Genomic DNA, 13,723 nt, shown 5'->3' with positions numbered 1-13,723 from the left:
ATGAACCATATTGCCAAATATTTCAACATGGACAGGAGATATTAAGTCCAGATTGATATTTTCCTACAAATTCTACAATGTCTTTGACTTTTAGAGATTCATGAAAAAAATTGCTCCTGTCTCTTTTATTTCATTCAGTAATAGCACCCGAAATATAAAGCAAGCAAAAGTATCAATAATCTTGCCAGAAACTAGACTTGAAAATAGATGTTTGTTATCCTTTGGAGAACACATGGGATGCTCCGGATCAGCTGCCCGCTTCTCCCCAGCGAGCACAGTGTGTGAGGCCAGCTTGTCCCAAGGCCTTTTCATTTTAGGTAAACAGAACTTCTAAACACAAAATTGCCTACTTTGTTTTGTGCAGTTTAATCGGGGACTTTTGAATATCAGAACTGAAAGGATTAACTTCTCATGGGTGCTGGATCTGATTTCCAAGCAAACCCTAAACAAGAACAAGATTGAGTAGAGGATGGGGGAGGCATCTGGAAATTCAGACAAACAGAGATTTTACTCTGATTATTGTAAACCTATATTAATGGAGGAAATTAGCTGCATTATCACATGCTATTTGGTCCCCTATAATACATAGCCATAGGAGAGTGTATAATCATTGCTCATATTATGCGAATTCATGAAATGGTCAAGGGAGCTATAACTAGATTTGGCTCTCCAAAAAAGAGGGTGGTCATCCTATTTTACAAAAACGAATGTTCTTATGAGGATGATATTCTGTGTGATACTCTTTAGGCACAAATCTTGGATCACCACACATTTGGAATATATGACATAGAGCAATAAAAATTGTAGTTCACGGTTTCTAAAATTCCCATTACTTATATGATGCCATTGGACACTAGAGATGTCCATAGCAGGAGTTTGGAAGCAAATTAAACTGTTAGTCTAACCCCTATACAGGGAAAAGGACAGTTTTACTTGTTTGATAAATAAACTGGAACTGAAGCTGAATAAGATTCTTTTTCTTTAGGTGTGTTTTTTGCTTTTGTTTGTTTTTTTTTTATTTTTAGCAAGGCAATGGGGTTAAGTGGCTTGCCCAAGACCACACAGCTAGGTCATTATTAAGTGTCTGAGGTCAGATTTGAACTCAGGGCCTCCTGACTCCAGGGCTGGTGCTCTATCCACTGGGCCACCTAGCTGCCCCAAGATAGATCCTTTTGATATAAGTGAATCTGTGGAAAATGATGCATATGACATAATTATGAGCTGCTTACTGTATTGAAAGAAGAGTAAGTATTGCACTTCTAGCTGAAGGAATATTTGTAAATAGGTAGCTATATCACACATAGAGAAGACCGCTAGCATCTCTATTGTGCTTTGAAGTTGGCAAAGCACCCCATATCTATTACTGGTCCTCACAGTGAGAATTTATCATACTACAAACAAAAAAGGACAATACAGAAGGGAGAAAAGTTGCTTGGTTTCTTTACTATAGTTACTATAGTTTACTATAGTTAGCTTCCTTTTCCCTTACTCCTCATGCTACCCTCAAGATTTGATCAGGCTTCATCTCTCCAGCCATCCAAAAGCATCACCTTGGGTAAGCTGTGGCTTCCCTAGATTTGAAGTCTTTCTGGCTCAGGTGCCCCCTAAGCTGAGGCTGTCATTAAATAACTATATGGAGGTGACTAGGTGGCGCAGTGGATAGAGCACCAGCCCTGGAGTCAGGAGGACCTGAGTTCAAATCTGGCTTCAGACACTTAATAATGACCTAGCTGTGTGGCCTTGGGCAAGCCACTTAACCCCATTTGCCTTACAAAAAAAAATAACTATATGATAACTTTAAATAGCTATATAATAGCTATCAAGTAGACCAGAGTCTGGTTTGTTTACCGATCCTGTAGAGCAGGAGTGCGGAGAGTAAAGGGTATATTTAGAAACTATATAAAGTAAGAGATTTTTCCATCGTAGGTTTCCCAGTGTTATTGAAGTCTGATTAAATTGAAATGCTTGAGGAGGTAATGAGAGGAGATGCAGGAAGCAGCAGCAGGAGCCAAAGAAAACCTTAGCGGAAAAATGTGGGCATTTCAGGACTTGAACATGTTAGCTCTCCTGATATATACAGATGAAGAGAAGCAGCCGAAGAATAATTTCCAGACTTTAAACTGTGAGCCCAGTGTCCAAGGACTGTGGACTCTTGTTTTCTTTACTATTTACTTTTGCTCAACTATTTTAATTGCTGTCTTGATTAATCAAAACCTGGTCAGAAATCAAGCCAAACGACTGTCTTCTCAAAAAGAATGCAAGAGGGAGAAACCTTGGATATATTCTGTGGCTTTCATAAGAAAAAGAGGGAGCCAGAAAGTGGTTCCCTTGGATCCCAAAGCAGTGTGTCTCTAATGCCATCCTAAAACCATCACTTTGGACGGCATACACAGGTCTTCCCAATGAGAGCTCCCAGGTATTCAAAGTGAGGACTCCCATGAAAATAAAGAGTCCTCAAGACATCATCTGAGTTCATGTCATGAGGGGATGCCCCAAAGTATTTGTTCATTTTTAGTACAATTTTATGGATTTTATTTTTGTATCACCTACAGTACCCAATGTATCCTTCCCTTCTCTCCAGCCCAAAGAATTTAGGTAATTAGCCTAACATCAAACAGCAAGTGGCACAGGAAGAGTTTTAAGATCCAAATTCAGCCCTCTATTTGAGGCGCCATCCTGCAAGAGTCTCCTCCACCATATCCTGGACACGTGCTCAGGCCCTCCCAATCTCTGGCTGTGCCCACTCATCTCTTAATCATTCTAATTGTTGGAAAGTTCCTTACCTTAAGCCAAAATCCACCCCCACACAACCTTATTTTTCCCTCATTCTGCTGAGAGCTACACAGAATTAAATGAGTCATCCTTCTGGAGACAACCCCTATAATACCTCCTCGAACTTATCTTTTTCAGGCTTCCATCATTTTCCACTGACATGTCTAGACCCCCCCCATCTTATTCATGTTCCTCTAAATTTGGTGGGGCTCATTGGTGTCCCTTTGAGTGGGGAGCCTCATCTCAGCACCCTTCTCCAGATGGAGTCGGACCAGGACAGGCCTCAATGGGATTCCCCACTCCTACCATTCAGATATTAAGCTGCTATTAGTATAACTAAGAGGGAACCTTAGTCTTGTGGGGTTTTCCCAGCTCACATTTTCACCCTTGACAAATGTCCTCCAATGGTGCATTAAAATTTCTTTATTAATATTTTAGCACAAGCATTACTCCAAAAAAGCAAGACTAACATTTTTTTAAAGCTTTACAAAGGGGGGGGGAACCATTGTACTAGTGATGAGGGTCCCCCCCCGCAAGAAGCATTTTTTGATTTAATCAACAAATGTCGATCACCAACTAAATATATATATATATATATATATATATATATATATATATATATGTATGTATATGTTATGAATATGCATTTTGGGAAGAAAGGAAATCAATCCTTTGGCTTGAAATTCCTTGGTCTCTGACTCCTGAAAAGAACTTCAGTCTTCCTGATAAGGGACATCATAGCCCAGGGTATCACCCAGGGGAAAATGAGCAAAGAAGGTCCGGGCCAAATCATTGATCTGGTGGTAGGCTCCCAGCGTCTGAAAGTACTCGAAGTAGGACCAGAAGTCAGTAGTAGAGAAAGGCCAATAGGGCAAGGCTGGCAGCTCCGCAAAAGGATCTAATAAAAACAGAAATAATAATAATAATAATAATAACTAATCCTTATTATAGTCATTTAAAGTTTGTAAAGCTTTGTACATATATTTTCCCCCTCATAACAACTCTATGGCTATCATTAGCCTCAAGTGATGACGTTGCAGCCCAGAGATTTCAATGACTTACCCATAACCACAGGTCATTGGAGTAAAGGATTCGAACATGGGTCTTCTGCCTCCCCCTCCCATACACTATAAACTGTGCCCCCTAGCTGCCCCCCTCAGCACAGAATGAGCTCTTCCCAATGCTTCTTGCATGGAGAGGAAAGCAAGATTGTAGGTGGAAGGTAGGAGGAATGTCAAAGGTCAGTCTCCTTATTTTACAGATGAGGACACTAAGGCCCAGAGACGCTGCCCAAGGTTCCTGAGATAGTGAGTAGCAGAAGCCGGATTCCAACTCATGCCCCTGACCCCCTGCATCTCTGCCATGCTGCCTCCTAAAGCCACAGATCTCATTACTGCTTCAAAAAAGACTTCTGCTTACCTGAGGAAAATGAGATGAATTAGCACAAAGACCATTGCTTCAAGAAAGACCCGAGTTTGAGACTTTCTGGTTGTGTGACTTCAGATATGTCACCTTCCCTTGTCTGAACCTCAGTTACCATCTGTGAAATGGGAACAACTCCTCTGACATGACCTAACTCAGGGGCTTGAGGATAGGGAAAACCCTTTGCAGATCTTGAAGTGTTGTTATCAAAAGGTGAGCAATTCTGACTATGGCCAGAAGATACTATTCTGCCCTATCTGGAACTCCCAGGCTTGGGGGAGACAAGATAAGGGGCAGCTGGGGGACACAGTAGTTAGAATGATAGGCCTGGAGTCAGGAAGATGCATTTTCTTCAATTCAAATCTGGCCTTAGACACTTGTTAACTGTGTGATTCTGGATAAGTCACTTCACGCCTCAGTTTCCTCATCTGTAAAATGAACTGAAGAAGGAAAACTATTCCAGTAACTTATTTTTGAGGCAATTGGGGTTAAATGACTTGGCTAGGACACACAGTGAGTGGGCCCAAGGGACTTAGGCTGAATTCAAACTCAGGTCCTCCTGACTCCAGGGTCATAGTTCTATCCACTGCACCTCCTACCTCATTCCAGGATTTTTGCCAAGAAAACCCCAAATGGGATCGTGAAGAGTCAGAACCGCCACCACAACAAAAGAGCCGCCTGCGTGGGCTAAGAAAGGAGCAAGACAAAATAAAACATAATGAAATCCTTTCTGTGTCGTCCAGACAGAAAGGGCTCTGGGTCATGCGAGAATAAGAAATAATAATCATAGTTAATATGTCTGCAGCCCTTGAAGAGCAAAGCATTTTACTCATCTCATTTCATCTTCCTAAGACCCTGGGAGGTGGGTGCTATTCTTTCCCTCATTGTACAGATGAGGAAACTGAGGCTGAGCATAAGAGACACCCAACTGGTAAATGTTTAAGGCAGGATTTGAATTCAGAACTTTCTAACTCCAAGTACAGCACATTAATCTCCACCCACTTGGCCCTGGTGATAGACTGGTGAGAGCTGGCCTACTGCAAGAAGGCTTCATGTTGGGGGGGGGGGGGGTAGCTTTTCTTTTTAAGGTTTTTTTGCAAAGCAAATGGGGTTAAGTGGCTGGCCCAAGGCCACACAGCTAGGTCACTATTAAGTGTCTGAGACCGGATTTGAACTCAGGTCCTCCTGACTCTAGGGCTGGTACTCTATCCACTGCACCACCTAGCCACCCCAGGGTGGGGTAGCTTCTAAAGCTTCATGAATGACCACCGTCTGGATGGGGAGGGAGGGAACAAGCAACACAAACAGAGGTGCAGAGCAGCAAGGAATGGAAGTGCTTGGGGGCTTGGAGCCTCCAAGATTTGTGAAGGGCCCTGGGTTCAGTTTTCTGGACTTTGAAAGGATTCCAGATGTCATCCCTCTACAGAGGAAGAAACTGAGGCTCCAGGAGGTTCAGCACCTTGCTATTCGATCAACACATTAACCAACAAGTCTTTTTTTTTCTTTTTCTTTTTTTTTTAGGCATTTTCAAGGCAATGGGGTTAAGTGGCTTGCCCGAGGCCACACGGCTAGGCAATTACCAAGTGTCTGAGACCAGACTTGAACCCAGGCACTCCCGACTGCAGGGCTGGTGCCTTATCCACTGCACCACCTAGCCGCCCAACAAGTCTTAATAAATTAATTCATTAGCAGGATTACTGTGCTAGACCTGTGTTAGGCTGGCTAGGGACAGAGGGATAAATAATCCATCAGTCCCTGCTCTCCTGGAACAGACACAACAAATGGATGCATGACCCCCTGTTGTCCCTGCCCAAAGTTAACCTGAGTTTCCAAAGATGTGGGAGAGGTGACTGGGGACCTGGAGACGCGGTACTCATGGAGGTGGAGAAGCCGGGTTCAAATCCCACCTGTGTCCCTGAGCAAGCCTCAGTTTCCTCAGCCATCAAATGAGAGGCTGAACTGGAGAGTCGGGCTCTTTTCTAGCTCGAGAAGCCTTTTCAGAAAAGGTATGAAACAAGCTGGAACCCGATCGCCACTGTCTAGCCAATCTTTGCTGCCTCTGAGGATGGAAAAAGATGCCAGTGAACCCCGAGGAAGCCATCTGTCACAATGGAGAGGAGCCAGAGTCAGTGATCTAGAGAAGGACTCTCAGAAACAAAAGGTGGACGTGACTCTGAGGTTCTAGGGAGCAATGGCTAGAACACTCTACTTGAAGCTGGTGAGATCTGGGTTCAAATTCTGCACAGACACTCACCAGTGCTATGATCCTGGGCCAAGCAATCTCTTAACCTCCCCGTGGCCAGATTCCTCAAGGAAAGGTTTGGCCACAGAGTGGCTTAGAGATCGTTCACACACAGTCCCCTCATTTTGTATCCCTGCTCATCTAGGGCTGCCATGTCCCGTGAACGAATGTGGTAACTTAACACCGGGGAGAAGCCCAAGTGGGAGTGCCAACTGCTTTAAAATTCAGCACATTCAAAAGAAACCAAGCTGGTTTTATCTGAACTCCCCCGCTTCTCTGGCCAGTCTCCAGGGAGGACAGATACACAAAGCAAGGACAGAGGGTTGGGCCCATAGGCTGAGGCAGGAAGCAGAAACAGCTGACCTTTCATTTTCGAGAAGCACCCAGGGTTTGTGATTTGGCAAAAGTAAAGGATTCTCAAAGAAGAAAATCTTTATTCCTGCAGGGAGCTGTACTGTAAGTGGGGAGAGGGCGATGCAGCCTGGGAACCCGTCCCATGGGACCAGAGCTGGCTTATCTACAGGCTCCCTATAGCGCCCTCCCTCCAACCTGTCCTCAAGGTCATCTGGGAAATCGGCCCCCATTGGGGTTTGGTGCATGTGGGTCAATCCACTTCTTATTGGCTTTGTAGGATCTAGTGCTGGGAGGGCCCTTCACCCCCTCATTAGACTGATGAATCAACGCAACCAAGACCAGGGAGGGGAATGGGTCACAAAGGACGAGCGGGGCAGAAGTGGAAGTCCGGCTCTTTCCCACTTTGCCATTTCCTTTAAGACTCAGCTCAAACTCCAACTTGTGCAAGTCTTTCCAGAAGCCCCCCCCCCTCAAATGACCTGAATCTGTTGTGCATAAATTCTGTGCATCCTTCGGATTGTCTAGAATGTCAGCTCTTTGAGGAGAGACGAGTTCATTTTGCGTCTTGTATCTCATATCAATCTTTGTTGTTAAGTCAAGTCCAATACTCTGTGACCTCATTTGGGTTTCCTTGGCAGAGAGACCAAGGCAGTACCTCATCTCCTCCTCCAGCTCATTTTACAGATGAGGAAACTGAGGCAAACAGGCTGAAGTGACTTGCCTAGGGTCACACAACTTTTAAATATTTGAGGCTGAATTTGAACTCAGGTCCTCCTGACTCTAGGCCTGGTGCTCTACCACTGCCTCATTGATTGCTTAATCACTTGGCTCCATAATACTCCTTTAACTTCTTTGGTCTCCAGTCCTGAGCCAAAAACATTTTCTTGGCCCAAATATGCCAAACTCTGTGTCTACCTGCCACCGTTAATCTTTCATGTCTGTTTTTTGTATTGCCCTCTCTGGGCTTCTTTTAAAATGAAATTCTTCTGGAAGAACCAGACAGACTGATCTGCTATTTTACAGATGAGGAAACTGAGACCCGAGGGAGGGAAGTGACTTGCCCAAGATCACCAGGAGTAGAATTTGAACTCAGTTCCTCTGGACTCTTTTTCCTGCGCCATGATTTGGCTTATAAGAATGAGAAATGAGGTGGTGATAAAAATTTGCCATTGAAGTTTTTGCAATATGTTTCCTCCATAAACCCCCAAGTCCAGTAGGAAGGTAGTGCAGATATTTTCATCCGCCTTTTATGGGTAAAGTACATGCTACAGACACTAAGTGACTCGCCTGACCGCGCCAACAAAGTAAGTCTCAGGCCTGGGCTGGGACCTGCATCGCCTTTAGCTCTTCTAGCCTGCTATCAGCTCTATGAGGACACTGAATAGGAACAAAAACCCCAAGGACCACACAAATCTAGAGCTGGAAGGGACCTCAGAGACCACTGAATCCCATCCCCTTCTTTGACAGATGAAGAAACTGAGGCTCAGGTGGGTCTCCCACCATACCTTGAGCTGGATAGGAGCCCTGGCTGGGCCAGAGGTAGAGAAGCTGGGGGCCCCAAAGGCAAACTTGGCTCCCCTGCCAGTTCCCCCCCCCCCCAGCTTCCTGCTCCAGGGCCAGGTCTCTTCATACCTATCATCCTTTTTATTTACAGAATCACCTAAACTCTATGCTTTCCCAACCCGAAGTCACTGAAACCCAGAGCCAACAGACTCTCTTTGGTTTTGGCAAAAAAACACTCGATGCTGATGATGAGGATGCCAGTTAACAGTTTTTATGCCCTTATTTTATTCTGCCTAAAATAAGGAATGTTTCCCCTCTTCCTGGCTTTCTCCCCCCCCCATGTCTCCCCCTCCCACCCCTAATCCTTTTAAAAACCATACACACAGAGAGATGTGAGAAATGAGAACCATCCATTACCTCCATCTTCCTGGACCGGCTTGGCACCTACAAATAAAGAAGACGTGTATCACTGGGGGGTGGGGGGGAGTGAAGACCGCCACCAGCAGCTGGCTCCGTGTCAGCTTTCAGAGCCTTCAGAAAGAATCCATGTGCAAAAGACCCAGAAAGGGCAATGAACAGAGACATGTGGGCACGAGAGAGAGGAAGTCACCACAGTCCCTTGTGAAGCAAAGCATCCACAGAGGGCATGAATGCAGGCTTTCCCAAGATTTCTAAAAGCAGTTCATCCAGGCTCTCTTATTTGAGTGGAAAAAACAGCCAAACTGGATTCAGATGATCTACCTCTGTGACCTTGGGAAAGTTACCAAGGAGGCTACCAGTCTCCCTGGGACTTGGTTTCCTCACCTGTCAATCTAAAATGATCTCTAAAAACTTGTTTTTCAGTGTAAGCTTCTGAGGGCAGGAGCTGTTTCTTTGTCTCATTATTCCAGCGTAACCGGTCACTGGCTCACAGTGGGCACCTCTAAGGACCCTTCCAATCCTTGAGCAATGATCCTCCCAATAGCCCTTAGTATTATTATTATTAATAATTATTATTATTATTATTGTTCTGGCACTGCAAAGGAGGAAACCAAGGCTCCAGGTGGGTTAACGGCTTGCCCAGGCTCCCAAAGCTCCCGCCCAGGGGCTTTCCTCACTCCTCCTCTCCCAGCCGCATTCTCAGTCCCCAGCTCACCTGCCCCCATCAGCAGACAGAGGAAGAGTTCGCCGGCAATGTTGAATTTCATCTCTGGAAATCTCAAATGGCAGCTGTCCAACAAATGAAAAAGAGACCTGTCACCACTATCCCCCCATTTCTTTAAAATAAATTTTAAGTTCTTATGGATGCTTTTTACACCCCCATCTCTTTCCTAAGGACACCGGATCCCCTCAAACACTCATTCCATAGAATCCTCCCTTATAAACAAAGCAACAGATGGACGCTGAACATCCATGTCTGGCAGCTCACGAAAACCTTAGATCTCTTTAGGAAAAGAATCTCTCATTATTTTCATAGCAAGGAGGATCTGAATATAATTCCCAAAACAGGCTTCCCTCCTTTCTGTATAGCTATTTTAGAAGTTGCCAGTCAAGACTGTGAGTTTGAGTCCAGAAACCCAAGAAGTCGAACCTTTGTTTTCTCCCCCTGAGGTCAATTCCCATTTTTATCTCAGAAGTTACCTCTAGGCTGATTCAGCAGTCCTGCTTGAATAGGCTTCTGTTGATGATATAAAGAGGTGACTCTCTTCCCAAAGGCAGGGGGATAAGGAAAGGAGACGTCACTTCTTGAGGCACCAATCTGAAGTTTTCCTTCTCCAAAGAATTGGACTACAGTACCACTTGTGTTGAAAAAAAATAGAGAAATGAGCTCTGAGGGATCTCTATTGTGAATCCGAGAATGAAGGGTTCTCAAAAGGAATTTTTTTGCATTTCTTCACTTTTTTGTGTCACAAACTCCTTCTGGCCCAGGCTGTGGACCGACCCCTTATCAGAGTAAAGTTTTCAAATGCAATGAGAAAGGAAGCCAATTTTATTGAAATACGTTTAACAAAAACCCAACAATTTTACGCTGATGGATCCCAAGTCAAGAACCCTTGCATAAAGCTTCTAAGGCTGAACCCAATGTTGCCCAAATAAAATCTAATCTAATTAATTTTATTACATGAATTAAGGAAAATCCAATTGTATCATCATTTGCTAGTTGGAAGGAAAGCATGAATCCTTTCCTGCAACATTCCTGATAAATTCCTAGCTAGGGAATAGCAAAAGTTATGATTTTTATATGGATTAGTATTATATGTGAAATGAATTCAATAATAATTTAGTTTCTAGAGATTTGTTTTACAGACAGGCTCTAAGCCTGGGAAAACTAAGTACCAGAAGCCATCTACCAATCATGACAGGTCCTGCCCTGAATTGTGCTTGCTGGTATTATGTGGATTGGTATGACCGGTCTTATACTGTAACCCCCAAACTAACTATGCACTCAACTCTGCTGTTCCCATGGGACTCCAATTTGGATAGCCACAAATGAGGTGGTGCAGCGGATAGAGCACTGGCCTTGGAGTCAGGAGGATGGGAGTTCGAATCCAGCCTCAGACACTTGCCACTTACTAGTTGTGTGACCTTGGCCAAGTCATTTTAACCCTGATTGCCTTATATCTCCAATGACCCTGATCCATCTCTGGCCACTGGAACCAGGTGGCTCTGGAGGAGAAAGTGAGGCTGGTGAGCCCCCCGACTCAAATCCAATTCAAATGCTAGTCATGACATCACCTCCTTCTTATCATGGTCTTCTTCCAGAATGAAGGACAAACATCATCAATCTTTATATTGTCCTCCGTGGTGGGCTTGTCCTGGGAGGGTCACTGGAGCCCCCAGAATGCCTCTATGTACTCTGTGCCAGAACTTCATCAAGGCTGAGCTCCAAGGAGGGAGTTATCTTATGATGTGCAAATTGGGTCCTGACAAAGTGGTTCATAAACCCATTCTGCTCTCTGTCTCTGGCCTGCCTTGTCACACCCAGATTAGGGATGGCAATGAAAACTTAGTGTCCTTGAGTATTTAAATAGTAGGCTCTGAATTCAGGTATAAAGGTAAATTCTAATTATTCACCGTCCTTCATCCCAACATGAGTAAAATGGGCTCTAATTTAAAACAACAAATCCCAGAATGTAGGAATTAGAAGCTTCTATACCGGCTTGGTCCAGACCATCCATGGGGGAGAATCTCTACTTTCACAGACATGACAGGTGGCTTGGAGAACTAAGGAACAGGAGGAGATCGCTGCCTCTGGAAGTTGTTCATTCTGGGGAGCTGCTGGAAAAATATCTCCTCTTGTGGGAGGTGAGTGCTGAAATCAAGCCAAGAAATGATGGATGGAGGCAAGAACCTGGGAAGGGAAAGAAGTAGAAAAAAACTGCTGAACCAGATTAGGATGCTAAGAAGGCTTCTTAGAGACAAAATTATGTCAAAATGATAGAGAAATGATCCCTTTAAATATTGCAATCTCATACATTCTTTTTGGGCTATAAAATTTTTTTAAAAGGCATTCATTAGGGGGACTAGGTGGCGCAGTGGATAGAGCACTGGCTCTGGAGTCAGGAGGACCTGAGTTCAAATCCAACCTCAGACACTTAATAATGACCTAACTGTGTGGCCTTGGGCAAGCCACTTCACCCCATTTGCCTTGCAAAAATTAAAAAAAAAAAAAAAGTGTTCACTGTCCCATGTTTCCTTTAAAGTCATAAAAGTTGAATAAATTTAATTAAGCAGAGTCAGCATCTCATACATCCCCTAAGGAAACAAGCCCAAATGGTCTCTATGGGTAAACTGAGTCAAGTTCCATATTAAGCTCCATTAGAGAGTTCACAATAGGCTGATTATATGTCAACAAGATAATGGACTAATGGAAGACTATTGGGATCCCTCCTCTAACTTCTTATCTGAACAATGTTTGAGGCCTTGAGTAAATTTTCACATCCCATAAGGACAGATTTCAGCCAGTTTGATAATTAAGTTCCTAACTTCATCAGATGAACTCTATAGATAAACTAAGTCAGGCTCCAAATTAAATTACATTTAGAAGGATTCCCAATAGGAACAACCCTGATCCCCATAATAAAAATTAATAAATGGAACTAAATGATGAAAACTTATTCACATAATAGCCATGAATCTTGGCTCCTTTCCTTCCCACAGGCCCCCCTAAATGGAAGGCACAATCTGGAAGAAGCCAGAGACCCCAGGCTTTGCCTCTGCCTTAGAGAAGGACCAAATCACAGATCTGAATGATCCACTCCATATGGAAGATGATGCCAGCTCTCTGTTAATCACACAATTCACCTTCCAATGGAAAGAGGTGACCACCATGCGTAGAGCCCCAGGGAAATCAGGGCTACTAGGAGACCAGTGGCATTTCACGTCCAGCCACAGATCCTCCTTGTGAGCCCAGGTCATTGGGAATGTAATGGGAATTTTTGATTTTCTTTCATTACTTGAGACTCAGGAATATTCCTCCTGCAATCTTTGGTGGACTTCAAATCTGTCTTCATATTAACTTCACCTGACCAAGGGACGACTCTTCCTGACTCCTTGGTGACATGGAAATCCTCTTCCTCAATTAGCCCATCAGAAACCCTGTTAAAGCAGTTGAATCTGTAACCTGACTTAGTTTACCTAATAAAGTTGGTTTGATGTAAAGTTTGTTCCTCAGGCCCATGGGTGACTTCTGTCCACGATTTAGCTAAGAGGTGATCTTCCATTAGTGTGTAGCCTGTCCGCTGCAGGATCTAAACCACGGACAACCTACCAACGGGTGAACTTGGACGCCAAAAACCAAAGCAATGCAAGAAGCTGATGAGTAAGGGGCGGCTAGGTGGCGCAGTGGATAGAGCACCCGCCCTGGAGTCAGGAGGACCTGGGTTCAAATCCTACCACAGACATTTAATAATGACCTAGCCGTGTGGCCGTGGGCAAGCCACTGAACCCCGTTTGCCTTGCAAAAACCTAAAAAAAAAGTTGAGGAGTTTTCCTCGGCTAACATTTCATGTGGTGCAGTGGCCGAATGCTCACCAGCGCCTGCTGCCAGGCCACGGATGGGGTGTGCCAGGCCGTCCCGCTCTGGGGCACCCCCGGCAGTGGCCAGGCCTAGCACTGGTCATCCTCTCGGCTGCCCTCGGACCCGGGCAAAGGGAGGAGGGAAGAAGTGGGGCCTCACTGCGGCATCTGCGGTGGCAGGGGATGGGGCTCTCACACCTGAGGGGCCGCACCTGGCCCGGGCAGGGCCCGTGGGGGACCCAGGCCTGGGCGGCGCTCGTGGCCCGGCTCCAGGTGCTGCCAGGCCGGATCCCTGCCAGGCGCCCGCTACAGGTGCCCCGGGTACAGCTCGCGGGAACGGCGGCTTTCTGAGCCAAGGTGCCCGCGGCTGAGTTTGGCACCGGGGCCGGTGCCACCTCGGCTCCACGGCGCTTCACCCACCCTTCAGCGGCT

At 45.1% G+C, this 13,723-nt stretch overlaps 1 protein-coding gene across 1 annotated transcript; it reads right to left on the bottom strand.

Moving 5' to 3' along the window:
* Nucleotides 1–3,412: 3,412 nt before the first annotated feature.
* OTOS (otospiralin) lies at nt 3,413–10,054 on the bottom strand. Its single transcript, XM_074189743.1, has 4 exons — nt 9,914–10,054; nt 9,429–9,502; nt 8,711–8,737; nt 3,413–3,670 (listed from the first exon to the last, which is right to left on the bottom strand). Exons 2-4 carry the CDS (start codon nt 9,478–9,480, stop codon nt 3,486–3,488), a joined length of 264 nt encoding a protein of 87 aa, XP_074045844.1. The 5' UTR covers nt 9,481–9,502; nt 9,914–10,054; the 3' UTR covers nt 3,413–3,485.
* Between the last annotated feature and the right edge of the window lie 3,669 nt (nt 10,055–13,723).

The sequence above is a fragment of the Macrotis lagotis genome, chromosome 5, assembly GCF_037893015.1.
Source record: "Macrotis lagotis isolate mMagLag1 chromosome 5, bilby.v1.9.chrom.fasta, whole genome shotgun sequence".
Lineage (NCBI taxonomy): Eukaryota > Metazoa > Chordata > Mammalia > Peramelemorphia > Peramelidae > Macrotis > Macrotis lagotis.
This window is presented reverse-complemented; position numbering and strand designations above follow the sequence as displayed.

Coding starts and splice junctions, on each gene's coding strand:
- OTOS (XM_074189743.1), bottom strand. CDS start 9,480: ATGAAATTCAACATTGCCGGCGAACTCTTCCTCTGTCTGCTGATGGGG. Junction 8,738..9,428: donor CTGTCTGCTGATGGGGGCAG/GTGAGCTGGGGA, acceptor CTTTATTTGTAG/GTGCCAAGCCGGTCCAGGAA. Junction 3,671..8,710: donor GCCGGTCCAGGAAGATGGAG/GTAATGGATGGT, acceptor TGTTTTTATTAG/ATCCTTTTGCGGAGCTGCCA.